This window comes from Pomacea canaliculata, linkage group LG4 (assembly GCF_003073045.1).
Source record: "Pomacea canaliculata isolate SZHN2017 linkage group LG4, ASM307304v1, whole genome shotgun sequence".
In the NCBI taxonomy this organism is placed as follows: Eukaryota; Metazoa; Mollusca; class Gastropoda; order Architaenioglossa; family Ampullariidae; genus Pomacea; species Pomacea canaliculata.
In genome coordinates this window covers 1,236,575-1,251,384 of record NC_037593.1, presented here as the reverse complement: position 1 = coordinate 1,251,384, position 14,810 = coordinate 1,236,575, and the positions used below count along the sequence as shown (strand labels likewise).

The following is a 14,810-nucleotide window of genomic DNA, read 5'->3' as shown; positions in this document are numbered from 1 at the left end:
GAGAAAACTAAGGAACTAAATTGAAATTTAGTGTTGACATTCCTTAACAGAAATAATAGGGTCCTTATTACACCAACATGTAAACATACACCACATGCATTTCAAAACTCAATGCTTCAAAAATTTGGCATATGACCATGCTGGCCATTTCATTTCACAACTTCCTCAACATTTTAATTCCAATAAACAATGTCACACTTGACAAGTAGAAGCATTCATGATGTAAACATACAAATACAAACCTGTCCTAGTTCTCTAATTACACATAATATGCCAAGTGTTTTCTTAAATTAGCTCTTGTATTCATAACCCAAACGCCAAATTTCTAAAACTTACAAGGGATGGAGTTGGAGGACAGGGGAAGAAAAAGAATAAGTGTGTAGCATCGTCAGATTGTAGCAGCTGAGAAGTTTCTCCGTCTCCAGGCCATAGTCAGGGGTACCTAAAGTAGGTGACAAGACATGTCTGGCCTGCAATAGCTTGGGGGATAGGGTGGAACCAATATAAAGTCAAAACCAACAGAAAGTACATGAGTGACAGATGAGAAAAGAATACATCATTTTCTTTTAATCTATGTCATATTTCACAGAAATGTACAGCTCTAGCATGGCCTGCATTACAACCATTCAAAACAGATTAACCCTGTCCTGGCTGTCTGTCAGTATGCAATCAGAACAGACCCATTCACAAACACCTCAGGCATTGTGGAACACATAAGGTTCTGCAGACTCCAACCACAAAACCTTTGGGCACCCCTGTCTTTGAGAAATCAACAGCTGTTCCAAATGCTAACACTGAGACAGGAATACATGTCATGCACACTTCTTTGTGCTAGATAAAGCAAATTCTGAGGGATTTTTTAAAAAAGTTTTACTGCTGGGATCTGAAAGCCACTGCGCTAATGGTTAAAAGGTAAAATGCTCTCCAACATACCTTCACACCAAATACAAAGCCTAACCATAAAAGGTTTACTAGACCAAGAGAAAAAGTGGACTTTAAAAAAGATGAGAGAATCTCACAAGATTCATCCTTCATCCATACTCAGCACACAGATGGTGACATACACTATTGAACACTATGCTCTATGATGGGTGTGAACAAACAAATGAATCAACAAAGACAACCAAGTCAACTCTGGCTCCAGACAGAAAACCCAAAAAAATGCATCTTGACAATTAAGCACTACACAAATGATAACCCTTAATCACTGCATGGCAATGCTCTCTCCATCAAAGAGAGAATCCTGAAATAAGCAGCCAAGCCACCAATCAGATTGGCACAACAAGAAAAATGTTCAAGTTGTCTCTTTGCCAGACAGTGTGGTGGTGTACACAGGACAAAGGTTAAGGATAAACTTGCCACAGGTTTAGCTGCACCCAAAATTAGACTGCAAAAAAGGAAACATCAAAAATGAAGACCCTGCATAAACTTTCCATAACAAGAATGCTAGTCCAAAGTCTAAAAGCAGGCAGCCTGTAGCATTGTGGCAGTTATACTACCATGCTTTAAAATTATAGTTGGTATACAACTCAAAGAAATTCACTAAGATTCAACCCATTTCTCTACATTCAAAATTAGTCAAGTTTAGTTTCTCCCCATAACTGCATAAGCAGAGAGCCAAGAAAAGAGATGATACCATGATACACTTGTAGATCTTTCCCATGGTGACTCAGTGTTGACTACTCTCACTGGCGTTTCGACTACGATTGAATGAACCTTCCCCTTTGGCTTCATCTCGGGGTTTCCCGGTGCCAAATATGCTTGCATTGCGTTCTGTATCTACAGGTGCATTTAAGGGTTTGTCAACAGAACGAGGCAAAAGCTTCAACTTTGGGCGTCTAGCAGCAGACTCTGGTGACAGACAACACAGACTTCAAAATTTGAACTCTAAAATAATAGAGTAACAGCCAAGGTTATGAAAACAGAAAAAGACACATTTCAATGATTATCTATGACAGTGTTTCTCAACGAATTTTGGACCACGGACCACTTTACTAAAGTAAAAAAATACTCCGGACAACAAAGGCCTGAAATCACTCTCTACCATGAAAATCAAATTTAAATTGCCACATTTGTTTCATTACAATTGAAAACTTAATGTACTTTTGTGACAGTAGTATGGTAATACGTTTACATAAAATTACATACTTCGCAAAGTACACATAAACATTAGAAATAAGGAAGTACAATGCATTACTAAGGGGTAACAGATGATACAATGCTCGCACTGTGACATAAAGACTTGGTACATGAACGAGCAGTTGGGCATCAATAAAATTAAAACTTGTGCAAAATCTGGACTAATTAACATGTCTGGCAATTTAAACATCACTTTGCTGACATGATGACTATCAGCTACAGACCACCTGACTTATGCGTGTGGCCCATGGACCAAAATTTGAGAACCACTGATCTATGAAATTTAACCCAGTATAAAAAGAGATCCATTTCAGTACTTGTGACACTTAATCCAGTATCAAAAAAGACACAACTTTATTAACATTTCAGTGATTGTATATGACATTTAACTCAGTATCATTAATATAAAGAATCTCTTATCCACAAATAAGTGATAACTGATTGTCAGAATCAGCAGACAACAGTATCAGAAGAGCAAAGCTGTCTCACCAGGAGATGGTTCACGGAACTCGGTGGCACCACCTCCACCACTATCTCTCCTAGACCGTCTGTCGAAGGATCCACGACCTTCTCGTCCCCCATATCCACCCGTGCCTCTCTCTGAACCACGGTCATACCCTCGGTCACCACCACGGTCACCACCACGGTCACCACCACGGAATCCACCACGAGCACCGCGTGTTCCTCGGTCACTAAAACCACCATAGTCATTGCTGCCTCCACGGAAATCTCCCCCTTGACCACTCCAACTTCCACGCCCACCACCTCGGCCTCCTGCACCAAGACACAACTAATGAAAATAAGCAGTCTCAAAATGATCGACAACAGAACTGGTTATTTCTACAGTGCCAACAGCTTAAATTTAACACATAATCTTCTCTCCGCAAATGGCAAGTCATAAAAAAAAGATGTGTAGCCCTTTTTACATAGGACACAACAAGGAAACTATGAGCATAAAGGGAATTAGAATTTAGGTTTTTTTTAGTTAGATTCTGTCTTTTAAAAGGCCGAACTTTCTCCTTATGGTGGGCAAAGGGTTCAAACCAAAGAAGGGAGGTAAGTAGAACATGCAATTCTGGCGACCATAGTGTTCACTCTTATTTTTGCTTTTATCTTGCCCAACAGGTACCCTTACTTCCCTTCAGCAGATCAAGTCCATTCTCTCCCACTGGACATGAAAGTTTAGCCTCTAAATAGACACAGCCTTGTAATGATTATATTTGGAAAGTTGAGAACAGCTGTGTTAATTCACTGTTATGTGTGCTGGTTAACAATTTTAATGAGAATTTTTACAACATAGAAAGAACTACAATTAAGAAAGAACATTTATATAATACTTATATTTTATTATTTTATCATTGTGGCATATTTATCAAATGTTAATAGCACCAAAAGAATTGGGGATTTTTTTAATCTTGTGCCTTGTGAACTCTTTCCTGTTTTACGTAGATATACTACCACAAAACTATTAAAAAACTTTGCTTACAATCCATTTTTTCTTTAAGTGGGTTAACATACACTTGTCTGAATTTTTTTTCCAATTAATGTACAACTGGTGCAAAGGTAAAATGTTTACATTTGCAAAATTAATCAAGGGAAACAATCTAGAATGGATAGTCGATGAAAAAAAATAAAGTTTGGTAACACACTGCTACCGAGTATATACTGTTTCAATGCTTGCCTAAGGCGAGATTTGGGGTGTAAGTCACAATAATCTTTTGCGGCATTATCTTACCATTTATGAAGTCTGTGTCCGAACATAAACCTGAGTCCATGTAGAGGTATCTAACAAATCAAAAAGGTTGCCTGACTGTATCTGACATAAGTTACACATTAAAAATTGATTTGTCAAGGCCAAAAGTAAAGTTATGTCTATGTGCTGTCATCCCACAGATAAAAAAATAATCACAGGATACCCTTCAGCAGTTCAAACAGGAAAAACAAAACCACCCCAAAATGCAAACAGTAGGACTCACCCCTATCTCCACCTCTTCCACGTCCACCGCGCTCATTTTTCCTGCCTTCAGCAATGTCTACCCGTAAGTTTCTGTCTTCAAAAAGCTAAAAACCAAAAGGCAATGTCCACACTTCCATTATCTTTTGTACCAAATAAAAACAGTCTAAAACCAACAGCATTTTATTTCAAGTAAAAGGGGTCTATATTGCTCCAGAGAGACAAAGTGAAATTTCCAAATATTTTTTCCAACAAAATGTCATGATTGGTTCTACAGCAATGTGGCTAAACCTCAATGTTGCATTTCTGACTCCTTACAACTGGGGCTAATCTCAGAATACATTGTTCATACAAACATTACTCCACTGCTAATTATACAACACACTGAGGTCTCATAAGCTACTCACTGCACCATCATATGTCAGAGCTTCTCGTAATGAGTCTGGATCATCAAACTCCACATATGCAAAACCTGAACAAATCACAAACAAAAGGCAAAGTGAAAAACTGATTCATTCAATTAAACAAACAAAAAGCTGAGGTTCCACAAAAAGAATCAGATAAAGATAGTCTTGTCTTCTCAAAGGGCCTGACTTGGCAGTTGCTATATTCGGGTGGTGGTGATGGAGGTGAAATGAACTTTACCAATGTGATCTGACAGCTGTATTATGCAAGAAAGTATGATAGTATTACCTTTGAATTTGTCAGTTTCCTTGTCTCGCACTAATCTGACACTTTTGACCTGAAAGGAAAAAAGAATTGAATCTCTTTAACTTGGCTCAATAACAACAGAGGCAACATAACTTGTTTAAAATCAAGTGTAGGACAGTTCGATGCAGTGCTTAGCTAGTGGGTATTGGAGATGAAAAGATCACCTTGAGGTCCTTGAAGATGAGCTCCAGATCACCCTGCACGATACCTTGGGGCAAGTTACCCACATACACAGTGTACGGGCCGTCAGAAGGGATTAGCTTGCTTGCTCTTCCTCCACGGCCACCTCCTCCTCCACCACCTCCAAAGCTACTGCTGCCAAAGCCACTGCTGCCCCCTCCAAAGCCACCTCCACCCCGCCTACTTCCCTCAAATGATCCATAGCCTCGATCATCATAATCACTGCACACAGATAACAAGATTGCAGACGAAAATCATTTTAAGCTATATTCTTCTATGTTTTCAATGCAAATAAGTAAAGTAGAATTATCTTAAGGGCTCTCTCTTTTACACATACACACACACACTCTCTCAAATCACAAGTAAAAAGTATGAATAGTAATTTTTTATCAATAACACAAGATATCAATACACAAACTACAAAAACGTAGTCATTTAAGGAAAGTTTTCTCTGGCTGCATGACACTGGTCACAGACACATAATTTAATTTGATTTGTTGCATAACTTAGTTTATAGTGGAAATCAAGAAATAAATATCAAATCTATATCACCAAAACTAATATTTTGAATTATGATGCACTGAGAATCAAACTGTTACAAAAGGTATGGACTATAAAATATATATATATATTTACTCCTTGCTCTATCTAGAAACAATAAAATGTGAAAAAGGTACACAATCTCTCTTTAGGTCAAGCACTACTAATACAGTGACAGGAAAAAAAGGTGAAACTCTTTTGTGATACCAAGGATGTTCATGTTTTTTTTAAAAGTCTTAGAATTAATGCCATTTATAAATGGCATTTATGAAGGTCCTACCCTTACAGCCGGCCCTATGCTCCACTGGGGGTGAAAAGGAATAAGAAGAGTACCCTTCCAGCATCACGTTAAGTTTATTTATTTTATTTGTTGCACTTATTCTGTCATTATTCAGTGACTGACTGTACCCTAGCAGCAAAAAAGTGTATACAATAGTTAAACTGCTCAGGCCTTCCTTCGTTTTCCAAGAAATGTCTGAACCATCTGATTATAAAAAAGATCAGCTGTGAATACTACAGGTTTCAACAGAACACATGGATGTTCACAGGCTTGTACAGATCTGTGCTTTAGCAAAGGAAATTTTAATTGCAGTGTACTGCTGCTGTAAGATGGAAAATGTTAGGACATTCACTATATAGTAGCATGTTGTTAACAACAACTGGCAAAAGGTAGAGGGGCAATTTAATGAAAATTAAGCATGCGATACATTAGTCATATGTGACCTGCCGCTACAGAATGAGTAGGAAACGTGAGATTTTGCAAATTGTACATTTTTTAAAAGAACAGGTTTTGACCTTTCGTTTGATACTAAAGTTGCTCTTCTAGTCCTAAAATTGAGTGAGTTATAAAGGTTTGAAGTGTGCAAATCTGATGGCACAAAGTTGGCCCTAATCATCTTTCTCGGCCTCTGCTACGAGAAAGCTCTGTGCCACTACCCAAATTTGGCCACTGCAATGAAATAGTGTTCAGGCTGAAATTAAACTGGCCAATCCCTTGAACGTTATGGCATGAACAAGATTTGTAACCTAATAAGGATGCTTAGAAAAACCAGTTTTAATAATGCTACCTGTAGAAACAAGTGTGCACTTTCTGCTGTATTCACATGTTCAAAAATTTCAGAGATGGACATGGCTCAGTGGTTTGTTTTCATTGTTAATAAGGCAACTAACAGAAGCTAGCGGAAGATGCAAATATAGACCAAACTATTTACTTGTTAAAACATTTATGAATGTGCTGCGATTTTGACGTCTCAATATAGCTCGTTTGTGTTCTAGCTGGCAAACCTGGCTCCTTTTACATGGCTTTGCATCACTAGTTCCTCGGGCTGATAAACAATTTAATAAATAATGCCTTCACCAATCACATTTTCAAAGAAAGTTTTTAAAAAAATATCCTAATGATTGTCAAATCTATATAATTAGAAACCATCTACTTTAAACATACAATGAAAAAAGTATGTAACAGAAAAATGTTGAAAATAACTCATGCTGAATTTTAAGGCCATAAGTCATTGTATTTATGAACAAAGGTGCATAATGGCTTTACAAGACACTAACAGTTCCAAAGATGTACAAAAGAATCCTTTAAACATCATGCACAGATGTCAGATCAGTAATATACGTAAGCACATTGGCTATAGGAAATTGGAAACTGGACGAAAAATTGTAGTTTTTTCATTCTAACATGGTTTCATAATTCTCACCTCTCCCTGTGCACAGGTGACTAGGGCATCAGAAGTGAATTATTCCATCAGATTTTGATTTGGGGAATTAGTATATATATAAAGCTTCCACCAATCATAAAATGAATTATGTTCATGTGGATCTTTAAGATTATAAGATAAATAAATGGTATTTGATTTTCTTATCAAACCAACTTGAGTTCCTTCTTAAAATGGCAGCATGACAAATACTAAGACAATTTTATGGATATCAAGGAATTATTAAAGGCTACAAATAGGGTGCAACTGTCAGGAAACTAATGGTATTTAAAATAGTATTATTGAATTGAAATCTGATCTAGATAGCAAACTGATTGAAATCTCTATATATAATGTTAAGATGTTCATGAATTCTGAAGCTTGATGATTTTATATACCTTACTTATTACACTTACAATACATTAATAGCCTAAGACATCTGTGACAATTTGCTCGTGAGAAGAGTTTAGTATAACTGTACGAACGAATATCCGCTTTCAACAAAGATTCAATGTTATAGAACAGTAAAATATTATTCAAATGACAGGAGGAACTCAACTTGCACATTCAGTCTGAAAAATTCTTGGTCGTTAGGGGGCATTACCAGCACAGTGAAAACCCATGTGCACAGTGCGATCAAAGTTGTGATTTTGAGGTATCCAGACGTGATCATACAATGGCATTATTTTGCTTCAATCGATGCTTGGTCGGAGCAATTTAAAACATGCATTTACTTGTTTCACACCAAGGCTACATACAATCCGATTTCGTATCATACCCATCAAAGCTACCCCTATATCGATCCCATCCATACCCGCGGTTATCGTAGTCAGCCATGTTGAAGTAAAACTTCAGGCTCTTTCCGGTAGCGCATGCGCACCACGCGACAGGAAAGCCTGCAGTTATCATGGATGCTCCCTACTGTGGGCATTTTTTTTTTTTTTTCTCACGCAGAGCGTAATTTTACACATTTCTGTGTGGTTATATTCAAAGACGAATTATCTCACTCGATTAAAATATCCGCGAGTGTGTACTGTTTAGCTTGTGAGTCTATCATATAGATTTTTATGACTGCAGCGGAAATCCTTGATTTTTAATGTACAGTGCCACCGCGGCAGCCCCCGCAACGTCAGGGGAGGAAAAGGTCACGTACAGCAGTGTACTGCCAGCAACAGGCAGGATCTTTATGGCAGAGGAACAGTATTGTTCTCCAGAACACCACACAATTATCAACAGATTTGTGCTGTTCTCGGGGGGTAAAAAAAAACATCATTGGCGAGCTTCTCGGTTTTGGTTGCCTCAGCTTTGTTTACATGCGCCTGCACAAAGAACTCTAATAAACACACATACAACAAACACAGACAGTCGTACCAGCCATGTTTAAGTCACCTCTTTGAACTCGGTGTCGTGTGACTGATGTCCATATATTCTTCATTTTGATTTCTACATGAAGCAGTTCTTAATCTTTGTGTGGGTAAACGTAAACGAATTAGAATTCAAACCGGAGAAAACATTTCAAGAGAAATTCATGTTCATAACTGGAGGATAAATTTAATCACTGAGCCAAAAGAAAGCAGGAGTTTGATAGGATCTTCAGCTTCTGCCCATCTTATTCCTTCACCTCGGTTGTCATGATTCTGTCTTAAACGTAGGTGAGACGCGCGTGGGTCAGATGGGGAAACGGGATCTTACGGGGCCTATAAATTCTGGTATAATAGGGAGGACGCCAGACACGATCGCATGACGTGGGCTTCCGCGTAGATAGAGAAGAGGTCGGAGCTGTCATCAGCATATCCAGTCGGCTGATCTCAATTCGCATCACTGCCGGGCCTCACGATGTCACCATTGTCCAATTAAGTATATATATGCTGCGACTAACATGCATGGATGGGTAAAATAGATGAAACCAACGACGGGAGCCTCCAGACTCCTATAGAGTCTGCACAGTCGAGCCATTGACAGCCAACACCTTATATCCTACAAGAAATCAAGGACAGCATCCTGGCAGTCGCCAGATGGATTAATCCATACCCAAATCGACTTCGTCTTTCTGCCTCGACGCTACAAATCCACCATCAACAAGGCTAAAACGAAGCGGCGATATATAGACATGCAGCGACCATGATCTTGTCTTAACGAGCCTGAAGTTAAATCTGAGGAGGAATCGCCCCTTAAACACCCCCTCCCCCGAATTTGATTTGGAGAAGCTGCAAGACCCAAACGTTCCGAATGTCTTCAAGTCCACAGATGGAAGTATATTCGCCGCACTGAACTTAGTGAACTGTGATGTAAACACTGCTTGGAACATTATAGAGGTGCTATTGTCGACAGCCTAGGTCCTAGGAAGAGCTAGGGATGGCTTCTAAAGAAAAGAAGAAGAAAGAACCCTGGGTCACGAACGACATCCTTGAGAAAAGGAAAGGAAAATCAAACTCGAAGCAACGTCCAGATACAAAGAAGTGAATTGTGCCATCAGGTAATGGATGAAAGCAACTAGGAAGAACAGAATCAGGGCCAATCCTTGACCATAGAGGAGGAAAAGGCACAGGATGGTAGGAAAAAAAGGCCTACCAGCTGCTAAGAAAGCACTGCTGTACTCAACCGATACCGCAATGGCCTGTACGTAAAAATCAAAAGCAAAAAAAAAAAAAAAGGAAAACTAGAACCAGTGAACATGCAGACCCACCAGTCTCACGGGAAGAGGTTGAAGAGAGGTACACAGTCTGAAAGGAGGAAAGTCGCCTGACATTGACGTCCCAGCTGAGCTGCTCATGCAGAGTGAATATGAAGTAACAATTAAAGGTCTTCATTGCTCTGTGACAAAAAGTCTGTTTAAGCAAAGAATGAACGCATACAAGTCATATCCCTCCTTTCCCCCGCCAAAAAAAAAGAAGAAAAAAAAAAGGAAACAGCAAACAGGTAGGAGCACAGTTGAACAGATCTTTCACTATCGCGTCTTGATAGGGAAGCATCGTCAACGTAAGCAGGATCTTTATCACAACTTCATGAACTTTAAAAAGGCTTTTGACAAGGGGCTTTGGCATGTGAAACGAAAATTCAGCATCGAAGAGAGTCTACAGTCCAAGCCATCGACTGTATTGTAACATGCTCTTGGATAATCAAATAGAAGCTTCCTTAAACATGACAGTATGCGTCCGTCAAAGGCGCCCCTGTCACCTGTGCTGCTCAGTATCTTCTTGGAGAACATCATGCATGAAACCCTCCACGACCATCACTCTTCCATTTCCTTGGGTGGAAGGGCGATTTGTAACGTATGGTTTGCAGACGACATCTAATTTTCCTAATTTTATCTCTTTTTTTTTGCAAAATTAAAATTTTGAAGTATACAGTGTTCCCTCGTTTATCGCGGGGGATAGGTGCTATGATCAGCCGCGATAAACGAATTTCCGCGAAATAGGGACATACATGCAATAATAATATATACATGTAAAACAATATCATGTGAGTGTAAAGTAATATAGTAATCATGGTATTAATACAGTACAATAACAAATTAGTGTAAAAAAATTATAACTTTACTCAGAGAAAACCCAAAAAACTGATGCTAACTGGCTGCGAGATGGGAGATAACAATCATGGCTCGTCGCTTACGCATAGCAATGGATTTCTGTTATACAATTATTTCTTTCTTTCTATCTACAAAATAACCATGGTATTTTAATAGAAATACTAATATAGCTAAATTTTTCGTCTTTTTCCTGTTGAAGTATCTATGGTATTTTGTAGAACGATAATTCCCAGCACGAAAATATCGATGGATACTTCACTCAAAAAAAAAACCGCGAAGTAGTGAATCCGCGATATATGAACCGCGAAGTAGCGAGGGAACACTGTATTACTATCCAAAACTTCAAATACCAGTGATGAAATGATATAAATTTCTGCTGTAAAATCTACAGGTGTTCGATTTTGAACGAAAGCGTTTTTGTTTGCACACTTCTTGTTTTGACCTGTCGTTTGGATCAGTGGACCAGTTCCACCCTTTATTGAGTTTTCAAACTTATCCACTGCAGCCACTGTAGTTGCTGGGACGATGTAAAACGCTAACAAACAAACACTGCAGCCGGGTATTGTGTTTTGGACTTCATTTGCAACAATAAGTTGACTGCATTGACCTAGAAAAAAAGCCATTTCCTAGCCCAAATACAACCACTTACAATGGATAGTTTTTGCTGGATCTCAAAATGGCACATGATATGAATGTAGCTTATTTAAATATCAACACTGACATCAGTGTTACATTTAGTCTACTTGCCATTTATAATTTGGGGTTTTGTTTCAGGTGAGGGACTGGAAGTTTTTTACTTGCAACTCGGCATTCTCTAAGTGCTGATGACAACAGACACACTAACTGTAAACTGCTCTGTAAATATGACCTTGGGTCAGAGCTAACATAATGGGAGCGAGATGGGAACCGAGGAACACGAAATGCAGAGCTAAGAGAACAAGCTGGTGCTTGTATGGTAATTAATAACCAAATCTGAAAAAGCCTGACACTGCTGCCAGTAGCCACATCAGTCACAGAATACCATTATGACAAGGCCACTCGTGCAAGGGTAGAGGCTTCGTACAGTTGTTTGATGTGACGAAAAGTGACTGAAGACCAAACTGAAGTCATTCTATAGTCTCTGCCAAAACAGTTGAAATAGGCACCGGTTGGTTTACTCGATCTCTTTCATCGATCCCCACAAAAATAAATGCCTATATCAGACACGCTTCAAGGGATCCTGATCCAATAATGCCACTCGAATTTTTTTTTTGTCGGCATACAGCGGACACTACACCTCTCCTCTTGGCTTTTTGTCTTCTGTGTACAATTATGCTCCATTCGAGCTCGCATATCTGAACTACGTACCGTTGTCTTCAAGGCCTCACCCGAACATAGATACATGTATGTCTCGACTTACTGACAAACTCTCCTGTTACCCAAGTCGTAGTCCCACAAACTTACAGAGATCACATAGAGTCATAGAACGAAAGCCTGTGCGGTCTCCGATTTGGTTGTACTGATCAGCTTCCAGTCTGTGCATGCGCCAGACGAAACACACTCGCCATACGCTCCTTCTCTTGGTCTGGCCTCGTCGTTTGTCGTTCTCTGCTTTTCTTTTCAAACTGTATCTACGTTTAACACTCTCAAAACACCTTTCCTAATCCAGCTCCTATTCAATTCTTCATCTACCTTGTCCGTTTATTGGCGCTTGTGACTGTTTCTAAGTTGTGTGATCATACGTGGAAATGCGCTCAAGAAATCCTGTCATTTCAAGGGTAATTCTAGAGAGACAGAAGAAGGCACTAGACATGAGACTGAGACCAGAACAAGCAGGGTTTCTCCAGGATAAGTCATGCACTGACCAAATTGCCATCCTCCCTATTATAACTGAGCAGTCTATTGATTGGCAGTCCTCCCTCTACATAACTTTTGTGGATTTTTAGAAGGCATTTGGCAGTGTAAACAAGGACGTCATCCGGAGGCTGATGATCCACCATTTCATCTAAGCTCATAAACATTATCCAGGGCTTGTACGAAGACTTGGCCTGCAAAGTTATCCCCAATGCCAAACTCACTGAATCTTACGTAATATGAAGACCGGCATAAGACAGGGCTGAATATTATCCCCAACAATCTTCCTGATGGTCAAAGACTGGATTATGCGCAAGACAACCCAATACAACAACAATGATATCCAGTGGACCTTCACCAAACAGCTAGAGGACCTGGACTTTGCAGATGACATTAGTCTCCTATCTCATCGGCAACAACATGCACAAACCAAACTGAGTAAGCTAGCAGAGGAAGCAGAGAAGACTGGTTAAAAGTCAACAGAAAGAAGACTGAAGTGATGAGAATCAACAACAATTAGCAGGAACTCCCAATCCAACTTCAAGGAGAGAATATTCTGGAAACAGACCTCTTCACATATCTGGAGAGCATTATCAACAAGGATGGTGAAGCAGATGATGACATTAAAAGCTGCATCAACAAGGCTAGGCATGCTTTCAACAGCCTATATGTCCCATTTGGAACTCCCGAGCATTATCCTTCCGCAGTAAGACCTGCATCTTCAACACCAATGTGAAAGTTGTCGTACTGTATGGTTCTGAAACCTGGAGAGTGACAAACACCATCAACATCATCAAGCTGCAGACCTTTATCAACCGATGCCTTCGCCATATTCTGGAAATAAGATGGCCTGAAAAGATCTCCAGCAGCAGCCTGTGGAAAAGAACCAACCGGAACGCCACTAGCCAAAACATCAAAAAGCTAACGAGACTGGATAGGACACACCCTGCGCAAACCAGCCGACACCATTGCCAGGCAGGCACTTGACTGGAACCCTCAGGGGAAGAGGAGAGTTAGGAGACCAAAGCAGATTTGGAAAAGAACAGCAGAGAGCGAGCAAATGATGTCGGAACCACATGGGTTCAACCGAGGAGGGATCCTGCCCAAAACTGGGTTCGCTGGAGAGGAGTGACAAAGAATAAACTAAACTAAAACCTAATCCATCTGCGAATATATAGCGGATCATGGCACAGTGGCTAACACGCCAAGGTTAAAAGCAATGAGAATCAGGTGATTTGGATTTGTATCTCAGTTTTGATATTCTTTTCTTTGGGTGATACATGTTTGCAGGTTTTCTCTATCCCGTAGACTGGGTTCTGTGTGTGTGTGTGCGCGCGCGATAGAAATTTGTATAATGGTGAATACATTTGTAAGATACATTTACCTACTGATGTGTAATTGTGCATGTTCTTATTAATTTTTAATGACTATGTTAACCTCATTAATTAAATTCTTAGAAATTAATTTATTTAAAAAACACTCTGAACATCACAATTGTTACATCTGAGATTTGGAAAGAGATGAAGACATCATTTCCCGCAAACACCAGAGAGATGTACATTTGTGCTGTAACATGACAAAAATATGCAGCTCTTTTGACTGCTTCATTGGCATAAGCTCAAACTCCTTGCATTGGCTGTTGCCTCAGTGGTGTCAAGTTAGGTCAAGGTACTTCTTCTTCTTGTTTAATAATTTGGAAAACATAAGAAACCAAGATGCAAATATACTTGTGTAAAGCCAGGTAGTAATAGGTGTGGTTTAACGATTGGCTGCTTCATAAGCAGTTCAGTGGAATGTCATGATTAAACAATGCAGAACAATAATATGTGGACATGCTATAAGCCATCTTGTGTTTTTAACATCTCACACATATGATGTTATCCTTGTATCAGCAACCCAGAGAAAGCTGCAGGTGTACAAGGTTATTAAAGCAACTCTGACATGATTGCCACAAATCCTTGATATTTTTTGTTTATGTATGCATGCCTGCAACAGAGCACAAGAAAGGAGCAGTTTTTAAATACTCTGGAAAGCATAAAAGCCTTGAAATGTTATGTCTACTGCATACTGAAGATAATTTGTTTTTCAGAAAAACTTGTTACATAACCATAGGACACAAAATGAGCAAAAATGATCTGTACACACACGCAAGCAGACTATCTTAAGATCTGTGAGATACAAGAGCCTACACATTCTAACACTTTTAAGCCAAGAAAACCACTTG

The 14,810-nt window shown here is 39.3% G+C and overlaps 1 protein-coding gene across 1 annotated transcript; it reads right to left on the bottom strand.

Moving 5' to 3' along the window:
• Positions 1-123: 123 nt before the first annotated feature.
• LOC112561340 (eukaryotic translation initiation factor 4H-like) lies at positions 124-8,182 on the bottom strand. Its single transcript, XM_025233757.1, has 8 exons — positions 8,039-8,182; positions 4,969-5,206; positions 4,787-4,835; positions 4,501-4,565; positions 4,116-4,200; positions 2,629-2,913; positions 1,637-1,851; positions 124-1,387 (listed from the first exon to the last, which is right to left on the bottom strand). The coding sequence occupies exons 1-7, from the start codon at positions 8,131-8,133 to the stop codon at positions 1,670-1,672; spliced, it is 999 nt and encodes a 332-aa protein (XP_025089542.1). The 5' UTR covers positions 8,134-8,182; the 3' UTR covers positions 124-1,387; positions 1,637-1,669.
• Between the last annotated feature and the right edge of the window lie 6,628 nt (positions 8,183-14,810).

What these genes read in the sequence shown, in the direction of transcription:
- LOC112561340 (XM_025233757.1), bottom strand. Translation starts at nt 8,133, where the DNA reads ATGATAACTGCAGGCTTTCCTGTCGCGTGGTGCGCATGCGCTACCGGA. An exon ending in TCATCTTCAAGGACCTCAAG is followed by an intron (nt 4,836 to 4,968) that starts GTGATCTTTTCA and finishes TTTTCCTTTCAG; the next exon opens with GTCAAAAGTGTCAGATTAGT. An exon ending in TGGAAGAGGTGGAGATAGGG is followed by an intron (nt 2,914 to 4,115) that starts GTGAGTCCTACT and finishes GTCTTGGTGCAG; the next exon opens with GAGGCCGAGGTGGTGGGCGT.